At 36.5% G+C, this 14,648-nt stretch overlaps 1 protein-coding gene across 1 annotated transcript in view; it reads right to left on the bottom strand.

Annotated features, from left to right (window-relative positions):
* LOC111481422 (probable serine/threonine-protein kinase PBL8) overlaps positions 1-14,648 on the bottom strand; it is a 19,477-nt gene that overhangs the window by 1,869 nt on the left and 2,960 nt on the right. The window contains exons 4-5 of the mRNA XM_023126823.1: positions 9,443-9,579; positions 9,212-9,335 (exon numbers count right to left, since the gene is read on the bottom strand). Of these exons, the coding sequence (XP_022982591.1) occupies positions 9,212-9,335; positions 9,443-9,579 (261 nt within the window). The remainder of the gene's footprint in view (positions 1-9,211; positions 9,336-9,442; positions 9,580-14,648) is intronic.

A 14,648-nucleotide genomic window follows, 5' to 3' on the forward strand; every position in this document is an offset into this window, starting at 1 on the left:
AAAAAAAAAAAAAAAAAAAAAAAAAAAAAAAAAAAAAAAAAAAAAAAAAAACCTTATAACTCAACACTCCTTGTTGAAGTTTTTCTTTGATACGCCCAACTTTCGGCATAGAAACACATTGTTTGCGTGGTAATGTTTAGAACTACAAAAAAAAAAAAAAAATGTTGGTTTCGCTTCTTTCTCTGCTTCCCTCAAGAAATGAAATAGCAATAACAGACTTATTATCACAAAACAATTTTGTAGGTTTTTCAGGTCTCAAACTACTAAGTAGTTTCTTTTAAAGCCAATTGTTTGATTAGCAACTAATTCGCCAGAAATATATTCAACATTAAGCCACGACTTCTTGTTTTCTTGAATTCCACGAGAAAATCCCAGCACAAAGAGGAAAAACGCATGAATAATCATTGATACAACCAGCCCAATCACTGTTTTCTTGAATTCCACGAAGTATAATAGACATTGATATAACCAGCCCAATCACTATCAGAATATCCAATCAAGTTCAAATCACCTGTAAACTTGAACCAAATTCCAAAATCTGAAGTACCTTTAAAGTATCTAAAGACTCATTTAGCAATGCCAATGAACTTCACTACGTGAATTTGTATATCTTTAGAAAAAAAACTTGCAGCAAACATGAAGTCCGGCCAAGACGTTGCCAAGTACAAGAGATTTCCAACTAAACTTGCGTAACTTGTAGGATTAGAAAGTTTCTCACCATCATTCTTGGAGACTTTCAAGTTTATCATTAACGGACTAGAGACAACTTTAAATGTTTCTTTTTAAACAAGAGACAAACTTTTTCATTGATAAAATGAAAAGAGAGATACCAACGCTCAAAGAAACAAACTCCAGATAAGAGTTCTAAAATTAAATAAAATAGAAAATGAAAATGAACTGCAATAAAAGAAAATACAAAGAAGAAGTAAGAGCACTCCAGTTAAGACATAAATCCAGTAGAAAGAAGTCAGCAAAGATTTGGAAAGAGAACACCCTGTACTGCCTTAAGATGTCCTATGTTGAGTGGATCAAGCCATGAAAGACGCTAATTATGGAAAATCCATTGAATTCTTACAAACCATGGCTCAGATAGAATGGCTTTAATCACGTGGTACCATAAAATATTAGACTTTGGAGCCAACGGAAGGGCAATGAGCAGTTGAAGAACATTTTCCTTAAATGAGCCGAAGAAAACCCACAAAGGGGAAATGCACTGAGAGGAAAGCTTTATTTGAAGAACTTCCGAGCAATTCAAATCCTCAATAAAATGACTCAATTAGGGTCTCATTATTAATGAATGTGAAGATTCATTCCCCAAACTTGACCATGGAAATAAATCTTGGACAGAGGTAGATCCATAAAGACTAAGAGCTTCAATAAGTTTATCAAACTTTCGCATGCTCATCTTTTATTGTCACACTAGATCCAACAAGTGATATTAAAATTTCCACAAATAAACCACGGTTCATCATATAAATCACTCGAACGAACAATGGATTCAACATTAATCCAACTAATCTCATTAGGAAGCCAGAAAAAGACTTCTTTTTTTTTTTTTTAACATGAAACAATTTCTCGTTACTATAATGAAAAGACAATGTTCCAACTATATACACTCCTAAAGGAAGTGAAAGAAAATAGAACTAGAAAATCAAACAAGAAATTAAAGCAAATTCAATCAAAAGAACGACCAAGAAACAAAGAGGACACAACAAACCAAAGCTCTACTCCAAAGAAAACTTGAACATCACCCATCACAACTGAAAATAAGAACCAATACAAGAACTTACTACAGAAGACTATGGACCAATATATTTCCATGTCGCTCACCAACTTTTAATAATGCTTTATCAGCCATGAAAGGGACAATGGAGAATTGGGATTGGAAATGAAGTTCTAAGGCTTTACGAATTTTCTTCCAAGAATCATGAACAATACTCTGGAAACCACCAACAGGTCACTAAAATTCATAGGCAATACTTCTTTTTCTTTTTTCACCCAAAAAGAAGTATCGAGAGAATTCAATTCTGAATGAAGTTTGCTTGCTCTTTTGAATATTGTCTCTCTTCAATTTCACTACCTCTTCGTAGCTCAATGAAGGTAACTGAGCATCGACCACTATTGAAATCGATGAAGCTCTTACCAATGTATTTAAAGGAAAAGCAGATGAAACTTGCAACTTTTTCTCATATTTCAGAAGGATATCCTGCAGTATTTCGCTGAAAATTAACCAGTCTCCTTTTATCGAGATAAGAATAAACAAGAAAAAGTTTCCCACTGCCAGAAGAAGGCCAGACAACACAATCAACAAACCACCTTTGGAATCTATTGTTCTTTGACCATTTAGTGGTCTGGTTAACATCTCTATCTTGTTTAAAATAATACGAACACATCCGATTTTGTAGGGAGCTCAACCAATGAACTTTTGAACCAATGCACATGAAAAATTGATAAAGGAATCACTTGCTTAAATTTCAAATCCTCAAATATAAAACATGTCATCTTTGAAGCATATGTAGAAGAAAGATTACCTACACAACAACTTCCTACCTTCATAATTAGTGAATACAACTGAAAGTTCTCAAAAGATTTATCTAAGAATAACGAGAGAAAACTCCGATTAGAAAGGTTAGTGCAGAAGCCTCTGATCAAAAAACGGTGAATGACCTTGGAGCAAAAAAGAAATGGCGAAAAGTTGAGAAGGCAAATCAGAGATCAATGAGATGGTTGAAGATGGTGGACAAAAAGCCTTTGGACGAAAAAAAAAAGCCAGGGGACTAAATCGTTGACCAAAGGCTCAAAATGGTGGTGAGAGGAGACCAAGAATGACAGTTTCTGAAGGGCTAGAAGCGACAAACAAGGAGAGAAAAAAAGAGCAACAACTTTATCTTGAATTTCTTCAAATTTTCTTGAGCATACTTACTTTCGGCAATACAAATACCCTTGTGGGGATGAATTTCCATGCCAACAAAGTAATACATGTAACCAAGAGTTGACATTTCAAACATCCTTTCCATTTCAACTTTAAAATCTTGTAGCATTTGACAATTATTTCTAGTTACAAGTATCTCATCAACATAAAGAGAAAGAATGAGCTGATTAAAGTTGTCAGTAGCCCTAACATAAAGAGTAGTTTCACTCGTACTCTTCCTGAAACCTTGAAGAAGCAAGTATGAATCAATTTTATTATACCAAGCACGAGAGAGCTTTTTTCAGACGATACGCTTTACACTTTATCTTTTTTCCTTTATCAACAAAACCTTCAAATTGCCCCACATAAATCTCCTCAAGATCTCCATCCAAAAAAGTTGATTTGGCATCTAGTTGGAATATTTTCCACAACAGATGTGCAGGTAAAGCAATAATTAATCGTATAGTAGCATGTCATGTAACTGGAGCAAATGTATCTCCATAATCAACTCTTGGTTGTTGTGCATATTCTTTTACTACAAACCTTGCTTTGTATTTTGATCGAACCATCAAAATTATACACCACCCTAAACACTCATTTTGAAAGTACTCATCATTCGGATAATCAGACATAATATTTCAATGAATATTGAAATGTTTTGTTAAAAGAAAAAGAAACTTTTCATCAATTTACTTGTCAAGATACTCCCTAACAAAATGGCATTGTTGAACGACTAAATAGATATTTACTTGAAGTCGCTCGTGCTCTTATGCTTTCTATGCACATACCTAATTACATATGGGGAGATGCAACTCTAACAGTTGCTTACCTTATATATTGGATATCTAGGAAAATTTAGGCTTTATTTGGATTACTTTAAAACCTTTTTTTCAAAATGTTTGCTTGTTCTCTGATTTAACAATTAAAGTCTTGGGTTTACTGCATATGTTCATATTCCTAGTCTTCATCGTTCTAAACTTGACCCTGGGACTGTTAAATGCATCTTTCTAGAGTATGTTCCCACAAAAAAGGGTTATAAATGTTTTATCCTATGGAAAATAATATCTTGAAAATACGGATGTTTATTGTTTTTGAAAATCAACCCTTTTTAGCTCAAATTCTCTTCGAGGGGAGACATCCAACTTCAAAGATAAGTTTTGGGATACTTCTCCTCTTCCTAACATAACTCATTTTGAGAATACAAGTTTTAGTCCTCTTCCACCATCATTTATTCTAGGGACAGGGCTTCAATGTCAAGTATTGAAAATTCTTCTACAGAGGGAGAAATACTGCACAACGATCTAATTAATCTACACCATGAACTTCAAGTTTATACTAAAAGGGAATGCAACCAAAAGAACGAAACCATATAGTAAACTTGACACAAAACCAATCTAATGATTTAATGAATGATGTTGAAGACTCAGGTAATAAATCCTATATTGCTGCATCTTCTACTATTCATGATATTCCTTCTGATATTTCTGTTATTGGCATTCCAATAACTCATAGGAAATGTACTTGTAAGTGCACCAAATATCCTAATGCAAAGCATTTGTTCTATCATAGACTATCTGATGGTCATAAAGCCTTCACCTCTAGGTTAACCAACCTATTTGTTCCAAGGAATACACAAGAGGCACTAAACAATTTTTTTCTTTTTTTTTTGATAAGAGACAATTTCATTGATGAGTGAAATTTACAAGAGGGATGTATAATCCATGATGTTTACAAAAGACCTTCCCAATTTGCAACGAGGGAGGTATAACTATAGGAAGTAAAAATATTAGACAATTTACACCAAGATATAGCTTGGTAAATAACATTGTCGAAAAGTTTTGTGTAGGTCTGTGTCGTTTCTGCAAATATTCTCTTATTTCTTTCTTTCCACAGATTCCAAAAGAAAGTCATGATGAGGTTTTTCCATAATAGGGCTTTTGCGTTCTTGAAAGGGTGGTACGTTAAGGCCATATCCAAAAAATCCTTTACCTCCCTAGGAAATGTGAGATGCCATCCGAATATATTGAGAATCGTTGTCCAGAAATTTTGAGTGTATGTGCATTCCATAAACAAGTGACTTTGTGATTCGTTTGCTTTCTTGCATAGTGGACACCAATTTGGAGAGAGAGTGATGTAAGCCATTCTTTTTTGAAGATTTTCACTTGTGCTGATAGCTTTATGCGCTATTTCCCAAAGGAAGAACTTCACCTTTTTAGGTTGATGTCCTTTCCATATTGTCTTTGCTAGCGTGGGATTTATTGCTTCTACTTTTTCCCACATGTCCATCATCAAGGATTTTGTAGAAAAGACCCCGTCTGTGCTGGGGAGCCAAGTTAGTGAGTTTTCTTTGTTTGACAATACCACAGGGGCAAGGTCAAGGCTTAATTCAGCCCACTCTGTTGCTTCATTATCCTTTAGATTCCTCCCAAGCTTCAAGTCCCAAAATTTGTTGACAACATTCCACGTTTCTTTAATCGTGGCTTTTTTGTTGTGAAAAAGCCTGTACAAAAGTGGATACTTCAAAGCTAGCGTGGTGTTTTCAATCCATGGGTTGGTCCAAAATGATGTGCTTCCCCCATTCCCCACCTTATGGCGAGTTCGGTGGGTGATGAGATTTTGATGTTTCTTTATGTACTTCCAAGGCCCTTTTGTAGAAGATGGAGGGAGGTGATCTTTGTTTGATGTAGGAGTATATTTAGCCTTTATAAGATTTCGTCACAAGGCCTTTTCTTCATGATGATATCTCCATATCCATTTGGCGAGGAGAGCTGTGTTCATCTTCCTTATCGAGAGAAGACCGAGACCTCCCTTTTCTGTTGGGAGGTTTATAATATTCCAACGAACAAGGTGTACACTATCTTTCCACAAGTAATTTCTGAAAAGCCTTTCTATATCCGCAACCACTTTTTGTGGCATTCCAAATAGAAACATATAGTAGGTAGGGAGGTTGGATAATGTGGCTTGTATTAGGGTAAGTCTTTCGCCTTTTGAAGTATAACGTGATGACCATGTTGACAACCTTCTTTCTATTTTCTCAATAATAATCTTCCAGAAGGAAAAGGATTTGTGATTTCCTTTTAGAGGCAGTCCTAGGTACATATTCGACCATTCTCCCTTTTTACAACCATATCTGCAAGCAAATTCTTCAATGATCTATGTGCTAATATTGATGCCCATGATCTCTGTTTTTTGGAGATTGATATTTTGTCCAAAGAATCCTTCAAAGGTTTTTACCGTCTCAATCATGTTTTTTATGGAAGAGGCATTCACCAAATCGGAAAAGAGGATTGTGTCATTTGCGAACTGAAGGTGGTTTATGCTCAAGCCTTCATTACCAATCTGAAAACCTTTGATCTGCCCTTCGTATTCTGCCTTTGTCAGTAGGCGACTAAGACAGTCCATTACCATGATGAAGAGAAAAGGGGATAGTGGGTCTCCTTGTCTCAGGCCCCGTGTGGCATAAAATTTTCCCTCTCGGTCTTTCATTGATGATGATGGAGAAATTTGTGGATGAGATGCATCCTTTAATCCACCTTCGCCATTTTGGGCCAAAGCCTTTTGCCACAAAAATGTTTTTGAGGAAAGTCCAATCAACCTTGAAGGCCTTTTCCATGTCAAGTTTAATGACTACACCTTTTTGTTTCTTTCTTTCCCATTCATCAATGAGTTCGTTGGCCATAAGGGATGCATCAAGAATTTGTCGCCCCTCAAAAAAAAGTTGTTTGTTGTCCAGTTATTGTGAAGGGGAGAACCTTTTTAAGGCGTTCTGATAATACTCTTGCTATGATTTTATATAGACCGGTCGTGAGGCTTATGGGACGAAAGTCTGCAACAGTGCGAGCATCCAGTTTCTTTGAGATCAAACATATCTATGTTTCATTCAGGTTGCCATTAATAACTCCGTTTCGAAAAAAATCATGGAATACTCTCATGATATCAGCTCTCATGAAGTTCCAACATTTCTGAAAGAATTCTGAGGTAAAACCATCTGGTCCTGGAGTTTTGTCAGAGCCCAGATTCTGAATCGCCTTCCCCACCTCTTCTTCAGTGAAAGTGACCTCGAGGGAGGCAGCTTGCTGTTGATCAATAGGACTCCAGTCAAGATCGTGAGGAAATTCGCTGAGGGCATTGTCCTTTGTGTATAAGGACGTGTAAAAGGACACAAATTCTGATACAATTTCGTCTTCATTTACTTTATGCCTTGTGCGGATAGAATTTCCATGATGGTACTCTTTCGTTTCTTTGTAGCCATGATACGGAGGAAAAATTTGTAGTTTATGTCACCTTCCTCTAACCATCGTTTTTTGCATTTTTGTCTCCAAGATTGCTCTTCATTTACTGCCAACGAAATAAGTTCTGCTTTCATGAGCTTTTTCTGTGTGTGTTGAACTAGTGTGATGGAGCCAGTTTCCTCATTTGATCACGGAGCAATTGGTTCCTTTTTGTCGAAATACAACCAAAAAACCTCCTTATTCCATTTCTTTAGGACTCCTTTTAGTCTCTTAAGTTTGTTGATGAAACCGTGCCCTGGCCATCCACGGAGGGGCGTATTCTTCCACCAGTATTCGACCATTGGCAAAAATTCAGAATGGTTCAGCCACATATTCTCAAAACGGAAGGGTGAGGGGCTCCATTTACAGCAACCCATGGAAAGTAGAATGGGATAATGATCCGATGTAGGTCTACTCAGTCTTTGAACCCCAGCGTTACTGAATTTTCCAAGGAGGCCTTATGTGGCAAGAAATCTATCGATGAGTGTCAAGGTAGGTGGAGATCTGTTGTTTGACCATGTATAGAGTCCATTACTGAGGTGAAGGTCAGTGAGTTCGGCTTCTCTTATGAAATTGTTGAAATGTCTCATGCTTTTGGTGGATTTTCCACTGGATTTTTCATGAGCCCATCGAGAGGTATTGAAATCGCCCGCCAAAAGCCAATTCTCTGTACATAAGCATGATAGGTCCTGTAATTCCTGCCAAAATAGATGTCTTTCTTGATATCTACAGGGGCCATAGATTCCTGTAATCCAAAAACTATAATTATCAGCCAATGTAATATGTGTGGTCAAGGTGTATAAGCCTTTGGTGACTTCTGAAATGGTCAAAGTTGGGTCATTCCACATGATTAAGATCCCCCCTGATGAACCTGAGGCATCCAAAGCTGACCAACCAATATGTCTGGCACTCCATAGGATTTAACTATCCAGCGATCGACATGATTCAATTTTGTTTCTTGAAGAATAACCATAGTGGGATTGTATTTTAGGAGGAAGGACTTGATTAAGGCTCTCTTTTGCAAATCTCCCAATCCCTTAACATTCCAAGAGATAATAATCATAAGAGATATTGACCTCCCAATTGAGACTTGCTCGATTTCTCATAATTGATGTTTGAAAGGAGGCCAGCAATCTCCCTAGTCAGTTTACTCGATTTCTTGGCTGTAGTGGGCTTCTTTTTCCCGGATGGAATAGCCATGATGCACATGTGGTGCTCTTTTAGCCATGGTGCCAAGATTTGGATGGCTCTTGTTGGTGTGAGTGTTGCTGATATCGGGGGGACTTCTTCTGAGAGGCCCTAAACAATATAAATTGAGAATAAACTGTTATGGAAGAGATGAATGCTCTTAAACAAGATTTCACATGGGACATCGTGGAATTACCTAAGAATAAAAAATAGTAGGTTGCAAATGGGTATTTATTTATTATAAAACGCAAGGCTGTTGGATACATCCAAAGATATAAAGTCAGATTAGTTGCTAATCAGGTCAATAAACATTTAACAAAACATAATGAAGTCAATAAATATTTAATAAAGGAGAAAATTGATGCTGAACCAAAGCTACAATTCGACAAACTAATTAACAAGTTGGCAATGAAAGATATCTTTAAACCAGCTTGATGGGGTGATGGTAATTCTCTTTTTGGAATAGGAATCTCTTTGTATTTATTGTATTTCATTATCTATAACGGGTCCTTTTCTCTTTTACTTGAGAAATCCTTCTCTTTTATTATGGAATATATGAAAATATTTTCCCTCTTAATATTTTTAGCAAGGAGAAAAAACCGGGTATAGTTAGTTCTTGGAGCCTTGACCTCTTATGCACTATGTTCCTGCTAAGGTTAGACTCTCCCTTTCATAGATGATCCTATATTGAAAATGGCTTCACCTTGAAATAATAGGCGGACCACAGGCCATAAAATACAAAAATTGCCCATATACATTTGTATAACTGGGGGGAAAAAAGAAGAAGACCAAGCAAATGAGAAGTTTTGTGCAAGCTCCAATCATAAAGAAAAGATCATACCAGTCATGACATATTCAGGGGCAGCATAACCATAAGTACCCATTACTCGAGTAGAAACATGTGTCTCATCACCTTGTGGTCCAGCTTTTGCAAGCCCAAAATCAGAAAGCTTGGCTGCATAGTCCTACAGAATAATGAGCCAAGTGGAGGCGAATGAGAAGAAATATCATCTTACCAACAAACTTGAGAAAAGAATAATGACAGTGTTGGTGCAAAATAAACTTCACATACAGAATCCAACAGTATATTAGAGGTTTTAAAATCCCGATAGATAACAGGCCTTTCAGCATTATGAAGGAATGCAAGTCCCTTGGCCGCTCCAAGAGCTATCATCATTCTTCTTGCCCATGGCAATGGAACAGTTGTCTCTGAGTTTCCACAGGAAAGATCATGTAAAATTTAGTAGAACAATATATCAAAGTGGAGCCAGTCAAGTACTAGAAAAATTGAAAGAACCATCAGATAATATTTAATGTTTAGGCCTAGTTCAGTCCATGATTCAAAGATTTATTTTCAGAAACAAAGAATTTTGTAAGAAACGGTAAGATCCCACATTGGTTGGGAAGGAGAACCTTGAGGATGTGAAAACCTCTCTCTAGCAGAGTTTTAAAAACCTTGAGGGGAAGCCCGAAAGGGAAAACCCAAAGAGGACAATATCTGTTAGCGGTGAGCTTGGACTGTTACAAATGGTATCAGAGCTAGACACCGAGCGATGTGCCAGCGAGGAGGTTGTTCCCCAACGGAGGGTAGACACGAGGCGGTGAGCCAGTAAGGACGCTAGGCCTCAAAGGGGGGTGGATTTGGTGGAGGTCCCACATCGATTGGAGAAAGAACGAGTGCCAGCAAGGACGTTGGGCCCTGAAGGAGGGTGGATTGTAAGATCCCACATTGGTTGGGGAGGAGAACGAAACACCCTTTATAAGAGTGTGGAAACCTCTCCCTAGTAGACGCCTTTCAAAACCTTGGGGGAAGCCCAAAACAGAAGGCTCAAAGAGGACAATATCTACTAGCGGTGGGCTTGGGCTGTTATAGAAACAAAAACAAATTTCTTATTTTCACTATATTTGAAAACATGTTTGGTTCCGATATAAAAACTATAAACTTGAAGAGTTGTAAATTTGAAAATGATAAAAAGAAAATAATATTAATTTAATCTAATTGTACTTTTGTATTTGATTCTCATGGCAATTCTTTCTAGTATCTGTTAAAATAATTGAAGGAACAAACCATTCTTTAAAAAATTAAACCTCTAAAATCTGTAAGAGAAAAAGTCGGCAAGAGAAAGGAACAGAAGTTCTTGGTCGAAAAGGAATATATGACAATATATGACAATTTTTTTGAATTAATGTTTATATGACGGATGTATACAGTCACTTTAGCTTAATTTGTTGATATTTGTTAATTGTAGTTTCTAGAATTAAAAATTCTTCATAAAGAAAATGATGAGATTTCCACTTTGTAGACAGAGGTGGACTTCTGCATTTGGAAGAAAAATAGTAGATCGTAATATTTAATTTGTTGATTCACAGAAACATGTTTTCCTGAATAGTGCATTTCTTGTTTTCATAATTTTTTAAAACAAAATTAAAAAAAACAGCAGCTTGATATTTTTGAAAATAGGCCATTTTAGGTGTTTTTTAAAATCCTTTTTGAAAACAAGAATCACAAGCATATCTTCATTGTTTTTCTTGTACTTTTTTATTTTCAAAAATATATAAAAAAAAAAAAACGAACCAAGAACCAAGTAGGACCGCAAGGACCCATTCATACAGATACTAGAAATCAATTCTCCCCGAACTGAAATGAAATCTTCAACTTTCGTCTTAAAAAATTTTCCTTGCAAATGCACAATAAGAATTAATCAAAACCGACAACAGAAAATGATTTTCCTCTTTTTATTGATTTTTTTTTCTTTTTTGGTTGCTTTTGGATCTCAAAATCCTCCACATATATAAAAGAACCAATTCCATCAATGTGCTGCCTGTAACAACACGAAGGGTCTATTTCTGAAAATTCTCTTTAGACATGGAAGGATCCTACATTCCTACTCTATGATAAAACCATTGAAAATGAATTTATGGCCCTTTTTCAGTCTCTTTAGATTAAAATAGAGGGTTGAAATATTCTCGCAAGAAGAAATTTGAATCACATTTCAGCTGCCCATAGTCAAACGCCAAGGCTATTTTTCTTTACCAAAAATACTTAACGCAAGTAACTCCTTGGGCTTGCCCTTTCAACAAAGCACCAACCAAATGATAATCACAATGAAATTCTTCAAAATGTCTTGGATCACCCTTAATCCTAATGCCTTGATAGTGTTCCATGACTCGGGTTTTAAGAACAGTGTCCGCATGGCTAGTCTCAATGAGACTTGTGCTTCTCTCATACCAAAGAAATTGGATGCCACAACAATTTATAAATTTAAACCTTGGAGTCAAAATTATTGGAAAGGTTCTCTTCGAATGGCCAAAAAGGTTCTCCAACCAGAAATCAATTTCCATCTGCCATAATTTCTAGCATGCAGATGATTAATAATTACGTTACTTACTGCTAATAAGCTCATTTGATGAGCAGAGAAGAAAAAAAGTGAAAGGTACGGTTATCAAACTTGATCTCGAAAGGCCATTCACGGACTGATTTGGAAATTTTTGACGCCACTTACTTGCTCAAGGCTTTGGTGTACCAATGGAGAACTAGGATTTATACCTTCTCTCTAGTCCAAATTATGCTATCATCATAAGTGGGCAAAATAAAAGATTCAAGAGCATTCATTGAGGGCACTTTCTTTTTCTTTTTCTGTAACCGCCCAAGCCCAAGCAGGCAAAATAAAATTATGTTATCATCATATGTGTAACAGCTCAAGCCCACCGCTAGCAGATATTGTCTTCTTTGTATTTTCCTTTTCGAGTTTTCTCTCAAGGATTTTCAAATCCATCGGCTAGGGTGAGGTTTCCACACCCTTATAAATAATGCTTCATTCACCTCCCAAACCGATGTGGGATCTCACAATCCACCCCCCTACAGGGCCCAGCATTCTTGCTGGCACACCGCCGTGTTCATCCCCCTTCGGGACTCAGCCTCCTCACTGGCACATCGCCCGGTGTCTCACTTTGATATCATTTGTAATAGCCCAAGCCCACCTCGTGTCCACCCCCCTTCAGGGCTCAACCTCCTCGCTGATACATCGCCTGGTGTCTAGCTCTAATATCATTTGTAATAGTTCAAGCCCACCACTAGCTAGCAGATATTATCCTCTTTAGGCTTTCCCTTTCAAGCTTCCCCTCAAGGCTTTTTTTAAAACGCGTCTAGTAGGGAGAGGTTTTCATACCCTTATAAAGAATGCTACGTTCTCCTCCCCAACCAATGTAGAATCTCACAATATGGCTATTAACTTTAGAGACAAATTAGGCCGATGGCCTGTCTCTTACTTGGGGTCTGCCCTTAAAGGTAACCTTATACTTTTCAGCCCCATTATTGACAGAATTGGTTACAAACACAAGAAGTTGTAGAACATCTCTCCTTCTCAAAAGGCATAATCATCTATTCCAAGCCACTCTTTTTTCTTCTCCTACCTCTTTTTTTGGATAACATTTAATTGATATGATAAAGTTATTTTCCAGTAACTCCATATGATGCAAGGTCCCGTCAAAGATATATTGTAGAGAATACGCTACTTTTTTCCATCCCCTGAGCCATTCTTCCTAATATTCCTATTCATTTGTGTTTGTTTTTCTCTGCAAACTAAGGTTGCCAACTCAAATGAAAAGTTCTTCCAAACTTTCTTTGGTAAGAAGCTAGAAAAAGGGTAGCATGACTTGCTTAACCAAGCAAAGGTTCAATTAGCCATTGATATGGAAGGGGGCTCCTAGGAATCAATGATCTTAAAAACTTCTCTCTCCACTTGCTAAATAGTTTTGGAGCTGTCACCTTAAAAAAGAGGCTATATGGTTGAAAGTTATTCTTCTAAATATAACATCTCAAATTATGGTCATTGGTCTGGTATTTTTCGCTTCATGACTTCAAGGCTCTTGGTTGTGAGGAAACTTGGACAATTTTTTTTTGTCTTGGTTTAATTCTGCTTTTTGCCGTTCAGTTCTATTTTTGGAGATTCTTTGCAATTCAGCTCTGTTTTTGTCTCTTCAATTAGCGTAGCGTGGTTCCTTGGTTCTTGCAACTTTTTACTTCTTTGTGTGGTATTCTGGTCATAGTCAGATCGGGTTTGAAGTTGTTTTGTAAAAAAAGTAGAGTTCTTTTATTGGAAACTACATTCATACCAGATTTTCAAGAATTATGTTCGTCAGAATTATTGACTTCGATTAGATATATTTTTCTTTGATCTATGGTTGAACACAAGGTAGCAATGACATCTAGTGTGGTTCAATCAAGGACTCATCCATTTATGGTTCATCTAAGAAGCCATTTGTTAATTCAATAATCGATGTACCAAAAATCATGTAAAGCATCCTCTTCATCATTCACACTTACTCTTATTACAACAATTGCTGGTTCATATAACATGAATTGTTATTGTTTTTCCTCATCTACCAATGGGTCATAGACTAAGGTGTTACCGATCTTATGATACATAATCCCAATTTATTTTCAACCATTTTGTCATCTACATCCCTTACAAATGTTACATTTACATATGGATCCAAATCCTCTGTTCTTGGATCTGGCACCGTAAACCTCATTCCATCTCTTTCTTTGTTATATGCTCTTCATTTACCTAAATTTTCTTGTAACTTGATCTTTGTTAGTAATCTCTTGTGACCTTCATTGTTATGTCTCATTCTATCTTGGCTATTGTTTGTTTTAAGATCTTGAGACAAAGAAGATTATTGGGATCCGACATGTATTTGGAGGACTTTAAACTTTTGATCATCAAGTACCGGAAGTTGTTGCTTGTTCGAGAGTTGTTTCTCCTCTTGATGTCTATTGTCACCTCGGTCATCCATCTCTCTCCACATTAAGAAAGCTTTGTCCTCAGTTTCATATTGTCTTATTGAATTTCGAGTACGTTCTCCTTTCAAGTTAGTTCATTTGGATAGTTGAGGACCTTGTCCAATTATGTCCAAAACTGGATTTACTATTTCATGGCCTTTGTTGATGACCACTTTTCACATGACCTGGTCATATTTTGTAAAAAAATCATTGAGGTCCTTTCTCATTTTTGTAATTTTCATGCTGAAATTTGAATTCAGTTTGGTGTATCCCTTAAAATTTTACAACGTGACAATGTTGGCGAATACTTTTAACAAAACACTCATGTTATACCTCTATAAGCATTGGATTATTCATTAATCATCTTCTGTTGATACTCCATCTCACAAATCTTGAACCTACAAGATCATTATCCTTTCAAATGCATGCTCCAAAGCATTTTTAGGTTAATGCAATTTTCACAACTTTTTTTTTTTTTTTTTTTTTTTTTTTT

The sequence above is a fragment of the Cucurbita maxima genome, unplaced genomic scaffold (assembly GCF_002738345.1).
Source record: "Cucurbita maxima cultivar Rimu unplaced genomic scaffold, Cmax_1.0 Cma_Scf00007, whole genome shotgun sequence".
NCBI lineage: Eukaryota > Viridiplantae > Streptophyta > Magnoliopsida > Cucurbitales > Cucurbitaceae > Cucurbita > Cucurbita maxima.